This window comes from Diceros bicornis, chromosome 5 (genome assembly GCF_020826845.1).
Source record: "Diceros bicornis minor isolate mBicDic1 chromosome 5, mDicBic1.mat.cur, whole genome shotgun sequence".
Taxonomy (NCBI): domain Eukaryota; kingdom Metazoa; phylum Chordata; class Mammalia; order Perissodactyla; family Rhinocerotidae; genus Diceros; species Diceros bicornis.
The window spans coordinates 81,554,743-81,575,774 of NC_080744.1; the positions used below are offsets into that span (position 1 = coordinate 81,554,743).

At 50.3% G+C, this 21,032-nt stretch overlaps 1 protein-coding gene across 8 annotated transcripts in view; it reads left to right on the top strand.

Moving 5' to 3' along the window:
• The window catches only part of ADAMTS17 (ADAM metallopeptidase with thrombospondin type 1 motif 17), a 420,881-nt gene extending 403,110 nt beyond the window's left edge, over nt 1–17,771 (top strand). For all 8 annotated transcript variants that reach the window (XM_058542327.1, XM_058542330.1, XM_058542329.1 and 5 more), the window contains 2 exons: nt 13,316–13,493; nt 14,695–17,771. In XM_058542327.1, the coding sequence (XP_058398310.1) occupies nt 13,316–13,493; nt 14,695–14,864 (348 nt within the window). In that variant the 3' untranslated portion in view covers nt 14,865–17,771. The remainder of the gene's footprint in view (nt 1–13,315; nt 13,494–14,694) is intronic.
• Nucleotides 17,772–21,032: the final 3,261 nt, after the last annotated feature.

The window sequence follows — 21,032 nt, forward strand, 5'->3', positions numbered from 1 at the left end:
AAATTTGGTTTGTGCCTCTGCTTTATGGAAGGAGGAATGGTTTGTCCATTGGAAAGCAAAACTTATCAGAATCTGGTCCTTACAGAAATGCAACCCTCCCTCCCCCAAGTTAGAATACAAATTCCTCCAAACCCGTGGAGTGCATAATAGCCAAATTTGTCAGGTTCCAGTTTGCTGGCTGTGATAAAATGCAGCACCTGATTTCAAAGAAGACCAAAAACCCCTCCTTCCTATTTACTCCCTGATCAAAAAATCTGACCAAAGCAATAAAACCAAGGCCGACAATCCAGTTTCTCCAAAAAACAAACACATGAATGTGATAAAGCTTTTTTGGGGGCTGCCAGGATGAATTTTATATTGAAGAGATTTCACTTGAAGGCTCTTGCAAAAGCAATATGCCGTTAGAACCTGGAGTCCTGTGATAGAAGCATTAAGGGGCTGACTTCTTCTGACTCACCACTTAATGTATCTTAACCTTTCTGGCCCTTGGTCTCTTTATCTTTGAAACGAGAATCATTAACAGCTGGCCCTCCATGTTCTCAGAGATACTCAGAACTTTCAAGGTACTAGTCTGTGTGACTAAACACTTCGATAGCTAAGCCCATTTCCCTGCCTCAAATCCACCACCCAGTGTTCACACTGTTGTGAGGCACAGTCCCCAGGACTAACCTGTTCTGATCTGATCTCACTTTCTCTTATCAGTAGGGCTGCCCAGCCTTTTATAGCCCCAGGCTGAGAAACATTGTCTCATATCCAAGCATGTCCAGACTCAGCTTGAGAAAGGCCACCACTGTGTCCCTTTGGGAAAGGCCCAGGGAAATGTAGGTGAGCTCCCAGCAGTTTAGGTTCTGATCAATAAGAAAACATTTGTGAATGTTCTATGTCAGAATTGTCTAAAGATTTGATGGTTCCATTGTACCTGAGAGGTCAAAGAGTGCACGGGTCGTGGAGGGGGAAACTATCCAACATAGTGACAGGCAGAATAACATTGTCTGGACTCGAGACATCCAGGTGTGGATTGGAATAAAGCTGTCATTATAGTCCAGGAATTAGCAGGATCCTAGTGGTCACCCCCTAAATGCAGCCTATACTATTGAAGGGCAATTCCCGTGGTCACAGGTGTCCATGGGCAGGAAGCAGAGGTGAGGAGTGGTTAGTTAGGTCCTGGGCTACATGCACCCGACAGGGTCTGGGGAGCATTTGGTGTTGTTTCCTCTTTGCAGTGTACCCCTGCGCCTCCCGGCAACCAGTCCCCTCCAGCCAGGGTCATTAGCCCCGTGTTACAGAAGAGGGAGTAGGAGCTCAGAGAGGTTAAGGGACTTGCCCACACTCCTCTGGCAGAGTCCAAGCTCTTGAACCCCAATTTGGAGCTCAGTGCACATGTGGACACAGACCGAGAAGGGCTCTGGAGTCCCCATGATAGTGGCTTTGAGCCACAGGGTGCACTGCAGATCCTGAGGGTGCCATGCGGACGGTCGTTGGCGGCAGGGCCTAGGTTTCTCCAGTCTAACCATTCTGATTTTGAAGACCAGGAGGACATTTTCGTTTTCTTACCTACTGTGAACTTCCTGGTACTGGGAGCAGCAAAACACAGATGGATGAACGGTACCTGAGAAGCTCTGTGCAGTGCTGCCTAAGATCAGTGGCTCGGGCATCATGTGGCTCGGCCCCTGAGCCTTCCCTCCTTCATTGTTCCCGCACCCTCCTCAGCCGAAGACACTGGCACACTGTCTGATAAACTACCCCCAACATAGCACACCGGACATGCCTTCCAGGCGAGACAGGGCCTTTCGCTGGTCTTCCTCTTTGTACTAGCCAGGCCGTGGTGAATACCACCTCCCAGCTTTCAGGAAAGTAAGGTATTGGGAGGCCACGGTGCCTGCTTTTTGCCACAGCCAGCTTGATCGGTTATCCCTGGCAGTAAGAACAAGAAAGATCAATGGAATGTGAAGATCTCAACCGCTGTCCAGGGCTGTCATCCGATGGCATCTAATTGGTGTGCACCAAGCTGTTGGGGAGAGCACTCAGCATGGGTGGAAACCAGCTCCCTGTCCTCAGCTGGCACCAGGTCTGGCCAGAGCCAGGGCCCGGGCTGGCTGTTCTACCTGCAGAGAACTGCAGGGCCTTGAACTGGAAGTCTGGATGTGTGTGCGTGCTCATACTGGGAGCACGTGTTGGGGGTGTGGGGACTGCACAGAACTTAACCGAGAGACCCCCACCCCAGCGCTCTGCCTTACTGCCACTGCCTTCTGCCTCTGCCATCACTGGGGTGGGCTGGCACTCACAGCCCCAGAACAGTTATGGAAATCTGCCCATTGCTTTTCCCTGTGCCTTCTCTGGAGAGGTGGAAAGAATACAGCTTTCCATGGGGGTCCCTGTCCTAGCTCCCTGGGTCACCAGGCCAGTGTAAGTGGATTCCACAGGATGGATCTTCCCCTGACATTTTCACTTATTCAGACTGGATTTGCTTTACGATTTACACGTTATCTTTGCTGTCCAGCTTTTGGATGGTGCCCTGCCGCACACTTGGGGTCAGTGCCCTTTTAAACTAGTCACCGTGGGTGAATCTCCTGTAAGCAGCCTCCAAACCTCCCGCATGCCAGGCTTTGAAGGCAGCAAACAAGTTGAAGATAGAAGTCTGAACACTGTTAAAGTATTAGTGTATCTGGAAGCTTGAGCTCGTCCGCCCAAGCAATCCCTGGCACATGGGCCCAAGGTGCTATTGAGAAAGATAAGCCTGTCTCCAGGGAGGTGATGGATGGGCCAGTCCAAGGACATGCCACAGGTGCTGTCCTGTGCTCCCTAAAGCAAGAAGGACCAGTGGCCCCTCAGGAAGGGGCTAGCACTCATCCCTTCCTGTAGCTGGGTCAGGGTGCCTGAGAATAGCGTCCGGAACGTGGGCGCAGGGTAGGCTTGGAGGGAATTTGGAGCTCCCTCTCCCTCCCCCAACCTCAGCAAATGGCCCAACCCTAACCAGGGTCCATTTGAGGAACAGACTTCACATTTCCAGCCCTGCCCAAGGCATTATTACTGCTCTGCTATGTTTGAAAACTGACCTGCAGCTGCCTGTCCTTCCAGGATATTAGCTGCTCCCAGATTTGTGCAAATCATTGTTTTTGCCCACTAATGCTGGGTTCACGTATTCAGCCTGGGAGGAGGGAGATGTCATTTAAAATGGGAGAGGAGAAAATCGTACTTCTTTCTATAATAGCATGACTTTTGATCAGACGTTGAGATGTTTCAGTTTCAAGACCAGAGGTATTAAGTCACCAGTGAATGATGGGATGTTTCTAATTAGAAACAAATTATTCTGGAGGGATTATAATAGATGGTGTTTGTAAAGAAAACTGTTGGCTCTCTGTGTTAAGAATATGGCGTTCTGGGGCCGGCCCGCTGGTGTAGCGGTTAAGTGCGCGTGCTCTGCTGCGGCGGCCCGGGGTTCGCAGGTTCGCATCCCGGCCACGCACCGATGCACCGCTTGTCAAACCGTGCTGTGGTGGTGTCCCATATAAAGTAGAGGAAGATGGGCATGGATGTTAGCCCAGGGCCAATCTTCCTCAGCAAAAAGAGGAGGATTGGCAACAAATGTTAGCTCAGGGCCGATCTTCCTCATGAAAAAAAGAGTACGGCATTCTCTTTTACTGAAAAGATCAAAGTGGCCTTTGACTCCCTGGTGTCAGTGGAGGTCCCGTGGAATGGGGCTAGTTTGACTTGCAAGGCCTCAGGCAGGCCCCAAGTGTGCCCCTCGCCTCCCAAGCCAGTCTTCTGTCTTCTTTCCGTCTGTAATGTGGAGATAACAGCCCTTCCCAGAGGCCTTAGGAGATCAAATGAAGCCATAAGCATGCAAATACCTGTGAGCTGCAGACCTTGGAGGGAGCCAGGGAGAGCCTCTCACTCAAACAGTGCTGCATCTGGGTATTCCCCAGACGGCTGTTCGATGTCTTCCTGTGTTCCGGGCAGGGGGACCAGGGCTCAAGTTCTGTGGCCCTAGCAACAAACAGACCTTATGTCATGAGAAGGGTTAGTTACAGAACGCCTTTCAGGCCCAGCACTACTTCCGAAGCCTGCATTTGCTTTGCTAGGTCCTGACCCCCCAACCCTGCAAGGCCAGCCTGCCTGCCTAGCTGGGGTCCCCACTTGCTGTGGGCCTGTGGACAAATCACTGTGATTCATCCAACACTTCCTGAGCTCCTGTTCTGTGCCAGACCTGTGCTGGGCACTGGGGGTGCAAAAGTGGACAAAGACCCAGCCTAGATATAGACAGGGCACCAACTGCAGTAGGCCACACCAAGTCCCACTGAACAGGTATGAACACAGTGCTGTGGGACCCAGGCAGCCCTTGCCTGGGGAAACCACAAATGGGGCTGCTGGTGGAGGGTGATGATACTTCTGTTGCGATAGTGACAGTGGCCCCTGACATTCACCAGTGCTTTAGCATTTACAGAGCACTTTCACTCATGTCATCTCATTTGATTCTCACAGCCACCTATCCCCATTTTACAGATGAGGAAACTGAGGCTCAGAGTGGTAGTCTGGCTTTTTTCCCAAGGTCACACAACTAGAAAATGGCAGGGCTTGGAGTCTAGTCCCTGCGTTCTGGCTCTTAATCCACTTTTGTTTCAAATGCACCATAATATCAGAGGCATAGGCTTCTAATTTGAAACAAGAAGGAGCTGAACTATAAGATGCCTTTAGTCCTAACCATCATAGGCATATGCTTGTTATAAAATCAAGCATGTACCCACTGTCTCTCCAGTCTCCCTACTCCCCGCCATCCCCCATCAAAACCTGGTCCCCCAAGGGCTTTGAATCAATCATTTACACTTTAGTGTAAATTTGTTGTCTCTATGGGAGATCCTGAATGTTGTCACCCCTTATTGGTGAAATAAAAAGTTGAGTCCTTAGTAAAAGAAACTTGAGCATCAAACAGCAAATATGGGAGGCGTTGGGGACAGCAGGGCTCTTTTCTGGGTTGTGTGAAACCATACCATGCAAGCAGCCAGCACTCTGCATGAAGACAGGGATAAGCAGATCCTCCATTCAATATTACTCTTGGGAGTGTGAGTAGCCAATGAAAGGAGGGTCGTCAAAATTCAGTTTCTGGGTGGGGGCAAGAGGGAGAGGGGCAGACTCTCCCTTGTGTGGAGCACTTTATGTGGGTGAACAGAGCCTGCCACTGGGTCACAGGATTACAAAGAAAAGTCCAGGACTCGTACCTGCTCAGTTAGAGCAGCGGAGTCCCCAGAAATTGGCAGGAGAGGCGCCTGTGTGGAAGTGAGCTGAATAGTCTAAAGGCCAATGCCTTTGCCCCCTCCACTCCCCTGCTGCCCCTCCATTTGCCCAGTGTCCTTTGTCAAAACAGCTGCCTTTGGGTGGAGTGAGAGATCCGAAAGTGGTGGTGCTGGGTCATCCGGGCCTCCCCTGCACCCGAATCCAGGTTCTAACCACTGGACCTGGCCATTGAAGCAGAGAAGCCATCATCTCTAAGGAACAGTTTTGTTTCATCACATGCCACCTCAGTGACCTCAGAGCAGGGCCCATGGTCAGGACAACACAGGTCCTCATCCCCGCTCTGCTGTGGCCTCGTCTAACCGTGAACCAGCAGCGTCCTCTGTCGGGTGGGTCTAAGGGTGCCCGCCGCGTAGGGCTGACTGCAGAGAGAATGACATCCACATAAAGCACTTAGCCCAAGGCCTGGCACATGGGAAATGCCCAGTAGGTGCTCATTTTTATCATCATCTTCACCATCAGTTCACCATCATTTATCCATTACAGCCACAGGTCTCTTATCTCTCATCAAAATCCCATTTCTCATATGGGCCTGTAAAATATTTATGTCTTAGTAGAACGGTTCTTTGAGTATGGTCCGGGCCCCATAAAACAGTGCGTGCCCTGCCTTGGTACCCAGGCATGATGACAGCATGGCTCGGGGCAGGAGACATTTCTGCAGCATTTGCTGGCCGCCTAGGCCATCCTGCTCTAGAATCGTGGAGGGTCTTTGAAACGGTTGCTGATGGGAGAGCTGAGTTACCAGACTGGTAACGGCTCCTGCCCGAGGAGACATAGTGAGAATGGCCCCTGCAGTCTCCTCCGTGCTCCAGGCTCCAGTCACACCAACCAGAATCAAGAGCTGGGAGAACCAGCCCCTGCAGGTCATCAGGGTCACCTCGGCCTTCAGATTCCCCAGCTAGAACGTCCCAACCAGAATCCGTAGTTCAGCAGGCTGCAAATTCAGAGAGTTGGGGGAAACCCACAGCTAAGGCTGAGGATAGGAGGAAAAAGCAGCTTGAAAGGGAGTATGAGTTGAAGAGGGAGGGTGTGTGTGTGTGTCTAGGAAAGCATTTCCAGTTTCAAGTGTCTGGAGCAAAGACAGTGGGGATTTTCATTATTGTTTAAACCTGCTATTTCAGGTTTCAGCAGCTTCCGAGATTTGCATTGCTCATGCCAAGTCTGGGGGGAAATCTGTCAAAAATGCTTTTGAAGAGCTTTTGACATTTCACCAGCCAAGTGCCTTTCAGACACAAAGAGAAAATGGAGTTACTGTAAGGGTATTTTCTCCCCTGCCACTCTCTCTCATTCTTTGCCATCCAAACCTGCCCGAGGCAGGCTGGCCCCTCCAAGAATGGCCCAGAGGACGTGGGACAGTTACCCTGTGCAGGGAGGGTTCGTCCTCACATCCTCTCACCCTGACCCGGTCTCTTGCTCCCGGAGCCTGTGGAGGGAGCCCCCGCCTGTGCCTCACTCTGTAGGAACCAGAGCTCATTCATGTATGAAACATTCCTGTAGCGTTTTCCTCTTCCCAAGATTTTTACAACCTCCTTTAGCTAATTCTCAAAGCATCCCTTTGGGATCTGGTGTTATTTATAGCCATGATTTTACAGCTGGGAGAAGCAGGAGAAGGGAGTCCTTGCCATGGTGGAGCATGTCATCAGGGTCTGGCCTCCATGTGGTGACAGAGACCTGGTTCCTCCCTGCTGGGGGATGGTGTGGCCGTGGAGGAGTGTGGGCTTTGGGGTGGGCAGGCCAGCGGGGGAGGCTGGGCCGTGTCACTTGGGAAGAGTTACATAGATGCTCTGAGCCTCACGTTCTGCCTCTCTCAAAGGCAGGGCTGTGCCCTGCAGACACCATTCATGCCTTTGGCGCCCATGTATCGCTCACCTACTGTGTTCCAAGCACTAGCCTGGCTGTTAGCATAAGGATTAACAAGGGCCAACGAGGGGACGCAAGCCCAGCGCCCAGCACGTGGTGGGCGTGCAGAAGTTGGGCACTGCTGCTGTTATCATTATTATCATTATTCCAAAGAAGCCAGGCCAGCAATGCTTGCACCGTGTCTCACTGTCACCTGGGTCTGAGGAACAGAAGGTCTTCCCTGCTTTTGCAGGAAACTCTGTCTACCTAGAGGGGTCTCTCTTTTTCACAGTCACTTCACAATTTGCATCACAAGCCTGTGAGTAAACCCAAATCAACTATTTCTCTTTCCTTGGTTGCCATGAGCTTTTTGCTCTCTGTGCACCAAAAGTTTTTATTTCATTATTGCTTTTCCAGGAAACTTCCACTCCAAGTGTCTCAGACTCCCCCCTCTGAGCTAGGGAAGGGCCCGGGGGATCACCAGGCCTTGTTTGTGATGCTCCGCTGCAGGCACTTACTGGCGAGGGGGCATGAGGGGCTGCACTTACTTCAGGTCGTCTGGCAAGGAGCTTTACTGGTGGATTTATTGCTGCTCTCTTTTTGTCTCAGTTTCCTAAAGCTCCAGGAGCCGTGTTAAATCTTAATGTAATGAGTGACTTCAAAAAACTACCCAGCAGTGAGAGAGTGCTTCAAACAAGACCTGAGATGTTTTTTATAGATCTTGCTTGGATTTAAAAGCCTGAAAAATGACTTCACAGCGATGCCTGGGGCTAATTCGATGCTATCAGGATTGACTGTGGTCTCCTAGGTCTCTTTGCTGTTTAATTAAAGCAGAGTCTGAGGGGAGGCTGACAGGGATGGAATTCGTTATCCGTGCCCCTGTTGTCCTTATTGTGGGAGCTCAGGTTACAGGAGGATGCCATTCAAAAGCAACCTTCAGACCTGTCTGGAATCACATTTGTCTTCAGGGCCAAATCAGCCTCTAATTGTGCTCCCAGAGGTTGTCTGGCTGAGCTGCCAGATCAATGCCGGGAGCGAGGCAAAGGTGGACGTCCGCACCTGCCTGCAGAGGCCTGGTGATGGGGCATGGCGGCCTGGGGAGAGCTAAGCAAGGAGGCCAGGTGATTCAGTGCACCTTCCCGGGCTCCAGGGACTCCCTGGTCAGCTCTCTCTGCTCTTGGCCCTGTGCTTCCTGTTGTTAATAATAGTAGCAGTGCTTGTTGAGGGCCCATTCCATTGCAGACTCCCTGCTAGGCACCTGCTCCAAGCTGTCTCTAATATGGAAGTCATTCTGCAAGGAACGTTTTATTATCCTCAAGCCACAAATAAAGAAACTGAGGCTCAGATAGGTTAAGTAACTTACCTGAGGTCACAGGGCTAGTAAGTGGGGATGCAGCACACTAACAGGCCCATCCTGCCCCCACCACTGGGTCCCTGGTGAAACTCCGGTCAAGCAGGGTGTGGTTACCCATGGGTTTTAGGCCAGGAGCAGGCTAGGCACCACCTCGACTCAGATGAAAATGCAGCAGGCTTGGAAGGTGGCAGCCACACCAAAGGGTCATTGGCAGAGTTTTCCACTTTTATTTTTAATTACATAGGTAATTCTGTCTTACTATAGAAAGAAAAATTAGTCCCACAAACCAGATAATAGCATGGTAGATTGTTTTAATGGTTTGTCCTCTGAACTTTTATATAGATACACACAAATAGGTATTGAACAAGAATGGGGTGGTTTCTCTACATGCCACTTTGTCACCTGTTTGTCTTCTCACCTAACACATCAAGGCAGCCTCTGTGGGGCTGGCTCAGACACAGTTCACAGGTGGATAAGCAAACACGCCAGTGTTCTCGAAAATTCTTCCAAGTGAGCATAAGCCATTCACAGCCCAGAGCTGTGTGAACGGCAGCCCCTAGGACTCCAGCTAAAATTTAGCAAAACCTAAACTGAGAGTCAAATCCCTATGAGGGGCAGTGTCTGCAGGGTCTCAAAGTGTCCCCACAGGGGCTGAGGGTCAGCCCTCAGCCTCTCATCTGGCTTAGCCCTGCCTCATGGAGGTGCTAGAGAGCTGTGAGAACAGACACTTGAGTCTGGGGGAGAACTGTGGAGTCACCCTCCATGATCTCATGGAGCAGTTCTTTTCCAGACTGGAAAGTTAAAAACCAGTGACCCAAGCTAGGGAAGATAATGAAGAAACGGTGGAGCTGGCAATGACCTGGTTTTTTGTTTCCCGGCCCCCCATAGAAGCTCTATCCAGTACAACCTCTAATTCATACAGGAAGATGGATCACTAGGTGGGATGGGGCAACTGGGGATCCTGTCCCTTCTCTGCACTCACTACCTCTGTGACCTTGGGTAAGAGACTGACTGCCCCCAAGCTCGGTGGCCAACATCAGCCTCTTGGGATTGTTGTGGAATGTTCTGCAGTAATGTGGAATCACACAAGTGAGCCTGCAGGACAAGCAAACAAGCCCCTTGCACATGCTGAGAGTGTCATGAGTGCTGTCCTTTCCCCCCACCCACCCTGGCCCCAGAGCATGTTAAACAAGACTAAGAACTTTCAGAGGGAAGATTAGTCCTCAAGGTCACCCCAAACACCTGAGTTTTACAGTGGTCACTGACATTTCAGGGCAGAGACCTTATCAATTTTGCACTTGGTTTCAATAGACCCCCCAGGATTGAGCCCTTGCCCTGATTTCACATACGTAATAACAACACCTGCAAAAGACGTTGGAACCCCTCCTGGCATTCGCCAGGAAGTGACTCAGCCAAGCCAATTGCCCAGCCAGCAGGGCCTGGGTACCTCGTGGACAGAGGATGCCATAGGAGCAAGACGGGCATAGTCACGGTGCCTTCTCTGCTAGCCTGTGCAGTTTCCTGGCGACCCAGAAACCCCCCAACCGCCTGCCCCGCCCTGGATGCCCCCCCACCCCCACCCCGCCCAAGAAGGACTATGAGGATACCTCACTCTCCCTCCTGGACGTGTTTCCTGTGGCAGGTGGTGCCAGGGCCAGTGGTCCAAGTCAAGATCTGAAGAGAAAAGGGCTAGTGGTGTTGCCTATAGATCAGCACCCGGATCCCTCTCTTCCCCAGTGCACCTTGTTAATGGCAAATAGTCGTAGAAATAAGGCCCCGAGTGCATGGTAATCCCATTTTCCCAGGGAGCAGGGATTTTTTTTTTTTTAATTTTATGACCAATTTAGATATAAAAGTCTTTCATGGTGTAAGTGGACTACTCAAATGCCTACTTAAAATGTGTAACTTATTCATGTAGTTATACCTTCATATTTAAAGTTATCCATTAGGTTTTAATTTAAAAATAATTGCTTTTTTCTCTCTCTAGCATATTATAAAGTTGACCTTGATAAAATTGCTGCTTATGCAGGGTCCAAAATGGTTGAATATAAGCAATTTTGTAAGGTGCAACCTAATATTTGCAGTGTCTGTCTTCATCATCACTCGCTCCACTTTCTGAGTCACCTGTTCAGTTTGCCAGACTGACCAGATGCCTGGTGACTGCCATCTGAGTTCATTGAGATGCCACCTTTTTTTAATCTGTATGTGCTACTCTCATTGGACATCACTCCCAAGCCGTGGCATAACTTTGCACTGCATTGGCGTGACTTTGCTCTGCATTGGCGTGACTGTGCGATGGCATGACTTTGCTCTGCATTTGCAGGATTTTGCCCTGTTTAGACCTTTGGCCTTTTCCTTCATTCACTCTGTTGGTGCGGACTCCCAGTCTCCTGGTATAACTGCTTACCAGATTGCTTTTTAGGTGATCTTTAAACATTTCTTATACCATCCTCCCTCGTTTGTGATTTTAAAGTGCTGCCTCCACAAGAAGTTAAATTTCTTTGCCTCTCTTTTTCTTTTTTAACCCCTGGGTGATCTTGCTACAAAATAATTGAGGGCACCCCTTACCCCTGCCCCTGAACTGTGAGAGGTTTTGTTCTTATTAGATGTAAGGCAACTTAGTCTTTTCCAAGAATAATTTTGAGTGAAAGCCTTCAGCCTCTTATATTCGGGCACACTGTCACCTGCATGTAAACTCAGCAGTCAGGGCGGGGCTGGATGTCCTTCTTCCTAATTACACATATTTATACGTAAATACTCGACTACTTCATCCTAAGAAAAGAGAGCTCTTCACGCTCTACACAGGACACTGGGAAGAAGTTCAGGGTAAATCAGGTCCTCATTTCTAGCTGCCCATCACAATCACCTGGAGAGCTTTAAAAAACACTGATGCCCGGTGCCCCCTGCAGAGAGACAGACTGACTGGTCTGGGACATCAGGATTTTAAAAAGCTCACCAGGTAATTCCATGCAGCAGAGATCAACCAGCAGCCAAATCCCTTCAAGGCACCCTGCAGGCAGAAGTCACGTTGCTGTGATACCTGTCCCATGTTCAGGGTCTCCTGTTGGTGTGACCTCATCCTTCCACCTCAGCACTCCTCAAACTTCTGTGTGCTCCCATGCTGACTCCTGAGGACTGGAGTAGAGCCCAGAAATCTGCACTTGTAATGTATGATGAATTCTCAAGGCTATAAGCAGCCCTTGACAGGTTTTTCCAGAAGGTGGGATGTGGAGCAAGGCACAAAGCTGAGGCCCTGGGGCCAGCCTTGCCTGTCGGGGAGAGAGCCCATTCTGGTTTGAATGTGGTGGGGCCCACAGTGGGACCGCTTGTGGTTTTCCTACCTCTTTAGTGATAGGCCCGAGGAGGAGGAGACGGGGAGGCACATGATCCAGATGGCACCTGGCATCCTCGCCATGTGTGACTCTCGGAGAACAGACCCCACTCCCCTCTCTCCATGTCGAGGTGCCAGTATTAACTCCAGCTGGGCTGCTGTATCCACGGCCTTTGCTTTCTGAAAGTTTTGCAGAGTGCTCCCAGAACCTGTAAATCACAAGTCGTGTGGGCGCTGGGGGACCCTAGATGGAGGGAATACACACGTGGACCTAGCTCTCTGGATGGGAAAAGACTAACTTAACAGGGAGACAATTCCAAGGGCTCCCGGGAGAGCGAGAAGGGCCAAGGAGCTCGGAGAGCAGGATCAGGCTGGAAGAGCTGCATACCTGGCAGGCTCCCTGTGAAACACTGTTAAAAGAGTGCAAGGAGGGACAGGGAGAGGAGCAGGAGAACAGACTCACATAGCGAAGTCTTACCAAGTCCACTTACTGGATTGGGATGGCTGCTGAATTACACTGGCCTGGTTTCAGCCAACCCAGGTCTGCAAGTCTGGAGACGCCAGCAACTAAAGGATTGGGTGTCTAAATTAAAACTGGTAGCCACAATATTAGTCCATGACTCTGTTGTACAAGAAAGGTTGGACATTTCTCTAACTTTACTTAATTCTGAGCTCTAACTCTCCAGGCTTGTGGGGAATCCAACCCCAGTCATTACTGGGCTCCTCTCCACACCCAGGGCTGGGCAAAGGCCTGGGAGCCGCACGCCACACAAAGTGCTGGGGAGAGCCCCATGGTCATCAGGTCCACTTCCTCCTGGGTGCCAACAAGCCACCCTGCCCACTGTCTCAAGAATTTCACAGAGCCTGGCTCTCTTCTTGGAACAGGGGTGAGAGGGGCTGGAGGTGAAATTCAACCAGCATAAATGAATATTTCAGCAATCATCTTGTGTCTTAGTCAGCTCAAGGTGCTTTAACAAAATACCGACTGGGAGGCTTAAACAACAGACATTTATTTCTCACAGTTCTAGAGGCTGAGAAGTCCAAGATCAAGGTGCCAGCCACTTTGGTTCTTGGTGAAAGAGCACTTCCTGGCTTGTAGACGGCCGCCTTCTCACTGTGTCCTCGCATGGTGGAAAGAGAGAGCTCTGTTCTCTCTTCCTGTTCTTATAAGGACACTAATGTCATCATGGAGGCCCCATACTCATGACCTCATTTAAACCTAATTACCTCCCAAAGGCCCCACCTCCAAATACCATCCCATTGGGGGTTAGGACTTCAACATGTAAATGTTGGGGGGACACAAACATACAGTCCATAACATCTTGAAACAGTCTTCCATCAGGTGGCTGGTAGGCAACCCAGCCCTCTTGTCCTACAATTATTTCAGGCACCTGGGAATGACATGCAGGTACCATGCCCAGGGCTGCTTGCATTGTGGGGCCATCATCACAGCTCCCCAGCGCGGTTCAGGCCTTCTGCTCAGGCTGCTCCTGTCTCTGCAGTGCTCATCAACCTGTGGGAAAGGCCTGCAGTCTCGCGTGGTGCAGTGCATGCACAAGGTCACCGGGCGCCATGGCAATGAGTGCCCTGCCCTCTCGAAGCCGGCGGCCTACAGACAGTGCCACCAAGAAGTCTGCAATGACAAGATCAACGTGAACACCATCACCTCCCCTCGCCTCGGTGAGTGCCTCTGCTGCCTTCCCCAGCCAGTGAGTCCCCACTGGCAGTGGGAGCTCTATACGCCAGAAAGCCCCCTCCTTGGGCCTTATTTGAGCTCTGGAGAGGCTGACATTTGTCAGTTCTATAGAAGATCAGAAGTTTCAGAGATGGAATTTCAGTCCTTGTTCTGAAAAAGGTGCTTGCTAACTGCAGTTTCAAACACTTGAGCGTCCCACTAGCCCCTCTGCCGACAAATGGGGAACAAGGGAGCACGTTCCTCAAATGTTTTAGGATTCCTGTGCGTGAAGAGGGCAGAGGGAGGTGCTTTCTTCTGGAAATGAAGGATGCAGGGGTGTCATTCATGAAACCTGGGTGCTGTTCCCATGGGATGTTCTTAAGCTAACGCTTGAGAAGAAGGCAGAGGTGTTGACAGACTGGAGTCTTTCATTCGGCAGAGAGCTTTCGTGTGAGCAGTTTGGCCATGAGTGTTCCAAACCTGCCCTTTACCAGGCCATGGCCCAGGTGGCACAAGAAGAACATTTAACACTGATCTGATGATTCCTTTGAACAGACTTTCTGCTCTTCCAAATAGAAATCCCTAGGGAATATTTTCCCTGCCAAATACCCTTTCCCTAATGCTGGAATGCCACCAGAATGAAGGGGTTGCTAAGGGGCTTCATTGGGGGATGTTTGAGCACGCAGAGGTGTACCCCAGGCTTTTGCATGCACAAGCCTCCTTGGTATCCTCCAGAGACCTCCCTCAGGCAGCATCTTCTGTCTGCACGACCAAGACTCTGAAGGAGATTTGGGCCACTTGTGCCATGACCTTGTACTTTTGTGGACCCTTTGATGCCCACTGCCCCATGCCATTCTGTTTTATAAATGCCAACAATGATGAGGTCCTCTGTCATAAAATAATGGTAAGTGCCACTTAGCTCAGAAGCAGGATGAGCAGTGCCCTCACCCTGAGGAGGCAACCAAACCACCAAACTCTGCTAAGTGGTCAAGGCTGGACACAGGGGTGTGTCCCCTGTAGAAGAAAGCAGCATCCACAAGGGCTCTGGCAGGGGGCATGGTTTCCCCAGTCTGTGCAAGGCTCCAGTGTGCACATGGGTAAGGGCAGCCCCAGAATGTGTCAGACCACAAGCCATTTCTTGCATGCATCGTGATGCTCCCATGCCATCCATAACCCATGGGCTTTCTCTCTGCACTGTCCCCTTAGCTGCTCTGACCTACAAATGTACACGGGACCAGTGGACAGTGTATTGCCGGGTCATCCGGGAAAAGAACCTCTGCCAGGACATGCGGTGGTACCAGCGCTGCTGCCAGACTTGCAGGGACTTCTATGCAAACAAGATGCGCCAGCCGCTGCCGCCACCACCAAGCTCATGACACATGGCCCAGTGGTCCCACGATGCTCTGACACGAGGTCTGAGTCCTGACGACATGGCTAGTTGAAAGCCCACCCACCTGAGAGCACACCAGTCCTGCGGCCGGGACCCCCCAAAGCACACTGCCGCTCACCCACAAGGCTGTCCCAAGAATCCAGTTGCATAGAACTTGAGAGTGGACTTGGCGTTTGCCGTTAGTGCTTCTATACTTAATATATTATTAACAGCCACTGGATGGCTTTCTACAGTAAGGAAAAAATAGGCATGAGTCACAAAATAATTGTAATGTCTAAGGTTCCATGTACCTCAAAGGGAACACCTCTGACAGACAGTTGTCAAAAGAGAGAGACGTCATTGAATGCCTTTGTCTTGGCTTTCTTTTGACGTTTGAATTCCCAGTGCTTGATGTACCACGGGGGGAGTATCCAAAAAAAACGAGACATTTTACATTAAAACAGGCTTTATTCTGAAAGCCGGCGACACCCTGGATGGAAGGACAGATGTCAGGGAGCCTCTGCTATTGGTTTCTCCAGCGAGGCCCGGGCTGCCAGAGCCCTTCTTGACACCACAAGAATCAGCACTTTGCCTCTCTGCCCATCTCGGAGAACATGTTCTCTAGATCCTGGGCCTTGCCTTGGAAACCATGTCCCTGAGAGTTTGAATCTGTGTAAACCAACAAGGACACCAGGGCCACATAGTTCTACACACCACCCATGTGAGGGAGAATATTCCGGAAGGGTTTGGGTTTGGCTTTGGGGAGGCATCTAATTTTCAGATGTCTGCTGTCCACCACATAGGGAAACAGAAAAGCCTTTCTCCAAGGTGCTGTGAAATGGGACACATGCTAATTTCGGCTATGGAATTGCTTCCTGGCATAAAGGTGAGCTCAGGACCGCTTTGTCAGGGGTGTATGGGCCTCCCCCTCTGCCTTCTGGGGACCTCCTCTACTCTAGCCAGTACTTCAGAAGCTTTGCACCTTGTAGATGGCTTCCCATTGACCTTGGTCATCTATCTGAAGTTGATTCTTTTTAGAACCTCTGAGGACTCAAGCTCAGGGCTGGCTGCCTCACCCTGGCACAGGGTGGGTTTCCTCCAGGGGCCACTCAGCCTGGTGTGCCAAGGTCAGTGGAGGAGTGCCACCTGGCCAGGATCTCGGCACGCTCACCCAACCTCCCTGTAGCCCAGACCTTGCAGTACTCATTACTGTCATGCTGTCATTGATGCGTCTTCTTACTGGGACAAGAATGACACTCAGAAAAGCATGAAGAAGGTCTTTCCCTCCTACAGTCCCCTCGCCCTGAAAACAGAGCTGTGCTCTCTCTGGAGCCCGGGGAGATGACAAGAGTGGCCTCTCTGAGAGTGCAGAAGATGGTAGGACCCTGCCTTTCCCGGGCACTGGGAGGAAGGGACCCTAGCCTGGAAACAGGGACCCTAGATGCCAGGAGGTCTGTTTTGCTGACCAACTTGGTGGGTGTTTGATGGGTGCTTATGTTCAAGGACTTGACCATGAAAAAGCCACCTTCTCCTCCCTTATTTCAGAGGGAATCTCATTTAGGCTAATCTCCATGGGATCATCTCCAAGTGCTTCTTGATTTACTGGTGCTGTGTTTGTGTATCTGTTTGTGTTTTTTATGTCACAACGTTAGGATCAGCTTAAATCAGAAAGAAAAAAAAAATTCTCTGCCATCTCAAGGCTGTCTCATGAGCTGTGTTTTGGTTTTTGATTTTTACTACCCCAGAGGCAGAGAAGTGGTCAGGATGGCAGGGAATTTATTCAGTTCCACTTGAATCAATGAGAAGTATTGAGAAACCTCCTTAGGTGCTCTGTGGAAAGAACCAAGAGAACGCCATGACGGAGTGGCCCATCTTGCAGTGTAACCCAGTGGTCGCTCCAGGGCCTATGCAAAACGCTGTCCTCCTCAGCTCAGGCTTGGCTGCCAGCAGACTCCCCAAAGCCCCGTTTCCACAAAACGCTCAAAATCTTGGGGAGCTAGGGCTCAGTTTTCCCCCAGCCCCAAATGGGCTGTACTTCACTGAAGATGGACAGAAAGCTATCAGCCTTTGGGGCTGAGGGGCAGAGCCGGGACAGCCAGCTGAGGAAGCCAGGGCAAGCTTGCCTGCTCATCTGCCTGGGCCCATGGGCCCACCAGAGCTGGGCAAGCATGGGCATGTGCCCACAGGCAAGCACTTTCCCTGCTGCCTCTGAATTTCCTCCCTGGCCACCCTGACTGTATCAACTGGACGCCCCTGACAAGGGCCTCACAACCTCAGAATGCAAACGATTGACTCAGTTGTTATTCCACACCCATTGGTTCCCCAAAGTCCGTGTCTTTCTGAGCTCTTTTGGCTCATGCTGGCACTGTTGCTCTGAAACTCACCAGCCCGCCTTCTGTTTATTACACCAGCAGTGATTGATTTCCATGAAGCCATCATGGCAGTCTTGCTCTACTTTGTACAGAAGACATTGAAACCCTGTGATTATAACAGTGACGCTTCTTTATTGTTAACGATACCCTGTACTGTCACTCAAGTACTGTACCTTTTTGGTTGCACAAATTACTAACTACAGAGTCTTATGACTTTATGGTGCTATTTTCATTGGTGCAAATGAAACCTTCTCAGCTGACCATGGCTTGATATAATCAGAACACAGGGAAAGATCCTCAATAGCAATAATATCATTGCTTTGTTCTCTTTTCTTCATTTCAGAGTCAAATGTATATATTTTCCATTAGTTAACTTACATTACGTACTGTACCCATGGTATTTTTGTTTTACTTTTTGGTGCTGGTTTTGAAAGACAAAAAAAGAACAGAAGACAAACATTGGACACTACTGTAAATGAAAAATTAATCATTTCATTGGAAGCGAGTTGAATATGTTTAATAAAATGTTTTTCCATAACAATTTTAAGCTGTCTGTGAAGTAAAAGACAAAAACCAGTCCTCAGGGCCTGACAGAGGGAGGCTGTCCTCTCCTTCTGCAGTGGTCACAGAGCTTGCCTGGGACTTGGCTCCAAGAGCTGCAGCCTGCCGACCACAGCTGTGGACGGTGTCAGAGGTCATTGGTAAATGCAGTTCTGGCGGGTGGCTGTGTCTCCCCAAGTGAGTGCTAACAAATCATTCAGCCCTGGGCCTCATCCCTGTGTAGTTGCAAAACCCTGGGTGGGGACGTGACGGTCTGACAGCTGTGCTGTGAGTCTGGATGTCTGATGCAGAGCAGCAGCCACCTTGCTGGCAGAGCCACGCATGTCGGGGGTACAGTGACCCCTGCTGCAAGGGGCCCCTCAGAGCTCAGGCCCCTGTCCTACCAAAATGGGCATCTGCTCCCTATAGCCTGGCTTCTCCAACTTTCAGCCCCCACCCCAACCCTGGTGACAGTCCAAACAGCTTCCCTCCTCCTACAGGTGTGAGCTGGAGTCCTGGCTCTGTTGACCTCCCAGGCTGGGGACACCAAGGTCACCACACCATCATAACTGGGACCACTGCAGCCATTTGGACCCCATCTGGGCCTGACATGGAGCAGGGATGTCACAACTCCTGCTCCTGGGGGCATGTTTCATCTCCTCCTGGCATCAAGGAGAAAGAGCTCCCCACCCAAGAACTTGGAGCTCCATTAGACAGAGTGCCTCCTTTTAATATCAGAGCGGTGCCCAGAAATTTCACGAAATAAAGCCCATTTGTTTAATAGTCAATGAACTGCCCATAACACCCCAGTTGCCAGGAAACCTGTAGCTTGTGTGAATTCTCGAAAACAGTTAGCCACCTGCCTCAGGGACTGTTAGAACCTTCTCCTTTCTCTCAGAGGTCTGATCTCTCTGGTGGGTTAACTTCTAAAAGCCCTGATGTTATGTAATTTCTTTATAAGCTGCTTGGATTCCTGGGTGGCCCTCAGCGATTACAGTCTGTTAGATGAAATTGATAAACTCTCAATCAGCAAGTGTTGAGTGGGATTCTGTTAGGAACCACACACTTTCTGGAACCTCCAAGAACACAAAAAGACCAAATGCCTGCTCAGGAGCCCACAGCCCAGCCGGGCAGACAAGCCTGGAGTCCTGGACAAGAGAGGATGAGAGCTGCAGAAGCTCCAAGAAGGGAAAGGTCAGGCTTCCTTTGTGGGTTTGTTGATTGATCTTCTAGACACAGGCGAGAAGGGTTGGGGTTGGAGTCCTTTATAGTGGTGCTCCTCCTCTGCAAAGGGTGTTGGCCAAAGCCCTTACCTTTCTACTTCTAAATACAAACCTACCTGCATCTGTGTCCTCCTCCTCTGTCTGACGACATGGAAGCCCAGCCCTCACACCTTCGATTAATCCCCCATTGGTTCTCTGCATGCTGCCTCCACCTCCTAACTTTCATGAACTCTCCAGACCACTCCACTGGCTTTTGCCCCCTGCACTGCACTAACATTGTTCTTAATGGGTTACCAGTGACCTTCAGGGTATCAAATTGCATAAACATTTTAGTGTCCTGTTCTCCAGCTCTCAGCAGCCCTCTCCTTTGGGACATCTTCTTCTCCAGCTTCTAGAGCACTCTGTCCTGACTTTCTCCTCCTCCTCCTTCCTAGTTCCCCTTTCTCTGCCAGCTCTCTAGATGATGGAGTGCCACAGGGCTCAGCTCTCCACCCCCTTTTCTCTCTCTACTTCCTCCCTAGGTCATGTCACCTGGACCCAAGACTTTTAAAACCATGTACATTCTGCTGTCTCTCAGATTAATCTCTTGGGCCCTGACATCTCTCTTGACCTCCATATTCATACATGACCCCTCCATGTGCTGCATAGTCAATCCCACGGGAAGCTCTGAGACTGGGATGGCCCTTCAGAGTTGTCCCAAATCTGAGATTTAATGGGGACAGCTCATTTCTGCTCCATGTGGCATCAGCTGGGGTGGCTGGAAGGACAAGTAGAGGCTGGGATTATCAGAAGGCTCACACACTTGCATATCTGGCAGCCTACGCCAGCCATAGGAACCTCCACTAGGACTGTCAGCCAGAACACTTACAAGTGGCCTCTCCAAGGGGCTGCTTGGCAACCCTGAAGCATGATGGCAGAGTTTCAGTGGCAGACACCCTAAGAAAAAGATGACACAAGAGCTGTGTCACCTCATGTGACAACTCAAAAGTTACATGGTGTCACTTCTACCATCCTCTGATAGTTGAGGTGGTCACAAAGGCAGTTCAAGGGGAGGGGACAAAGAGACAGAATCCTCTTGCTTGGGGAGTGGCAAGGCTCTGGAAGAGCAGGTAAGATGGGAAATATTGTTGTGGCGATTTGGGGGAAGATTCACATGCCCCCATAAGCAAAATACACTCAACTCTACCCCACCCCCAGAGTCTCATCCTATTTCAGCATCATGTTCAGGCTCAAGGTCCAGGATTGCATCCTCTAAGTCAGGTGCTGGTGCAGACGGGCTTCCTCCCGTGGGATTCCGTAGGTACAGCCTCTTGAGCAATTTCTCTCAATCAGCAGACCAGTGAACTCAAAAGAGACAGTATCTCCTCCAAACCCTCAACCCCCAAGAGAAAATGGTGGGGCGGGCATAGGAGAACCCTGTAGACTCCCCCTATTTAAAAAGGGGGGAAGGGGAGGCACATTGCAGTCACTGTCCACAGCAGTTCTGAAGTCCAGCCTGTCGCATGTGGCTGATTCCACTAGGCTCAGCCCTACTGTCTGGGAATTATCATCCCTGGGCTGCTTCCAGAACCCAAAGAGGCTTTGCCGCTTGTTGTAATTCATTCTTAATGGAAGGAGAAGCAAGATGCGATCAGGTGTCCTTTCCTTTGGAGAGGAGGCCCTGACATGCCCCAGACCACTGGATTCCTAAAAACTTCACTGACCTAACATGTCCTTGAATCTTCATGGGGCTTGTCTCCCACCTGCTAGAGTACAGGTATCATACTAAGGCCTCCAATTTACTTGCCTCTTCTTGCTCACCTGGTCTGATTTACTTGATGTCATGGATACAGTGGATCAGTGTGGATTCTGTGAAGGGTCTATACAGTCCAGGCCCTTTTGGGCTCTATTATAACAGAATGGGAGAGTTAACATAGCCCTGGGGAAGACTGTGCATAAATGGATACTGCTGTCTGTCACACAAGAATATGAACTGCTCTGGTCTTCCTTCCTCGTAGGGATGGAAAAGGATGCATTCTCCAGTTCGATAGTCATATATCT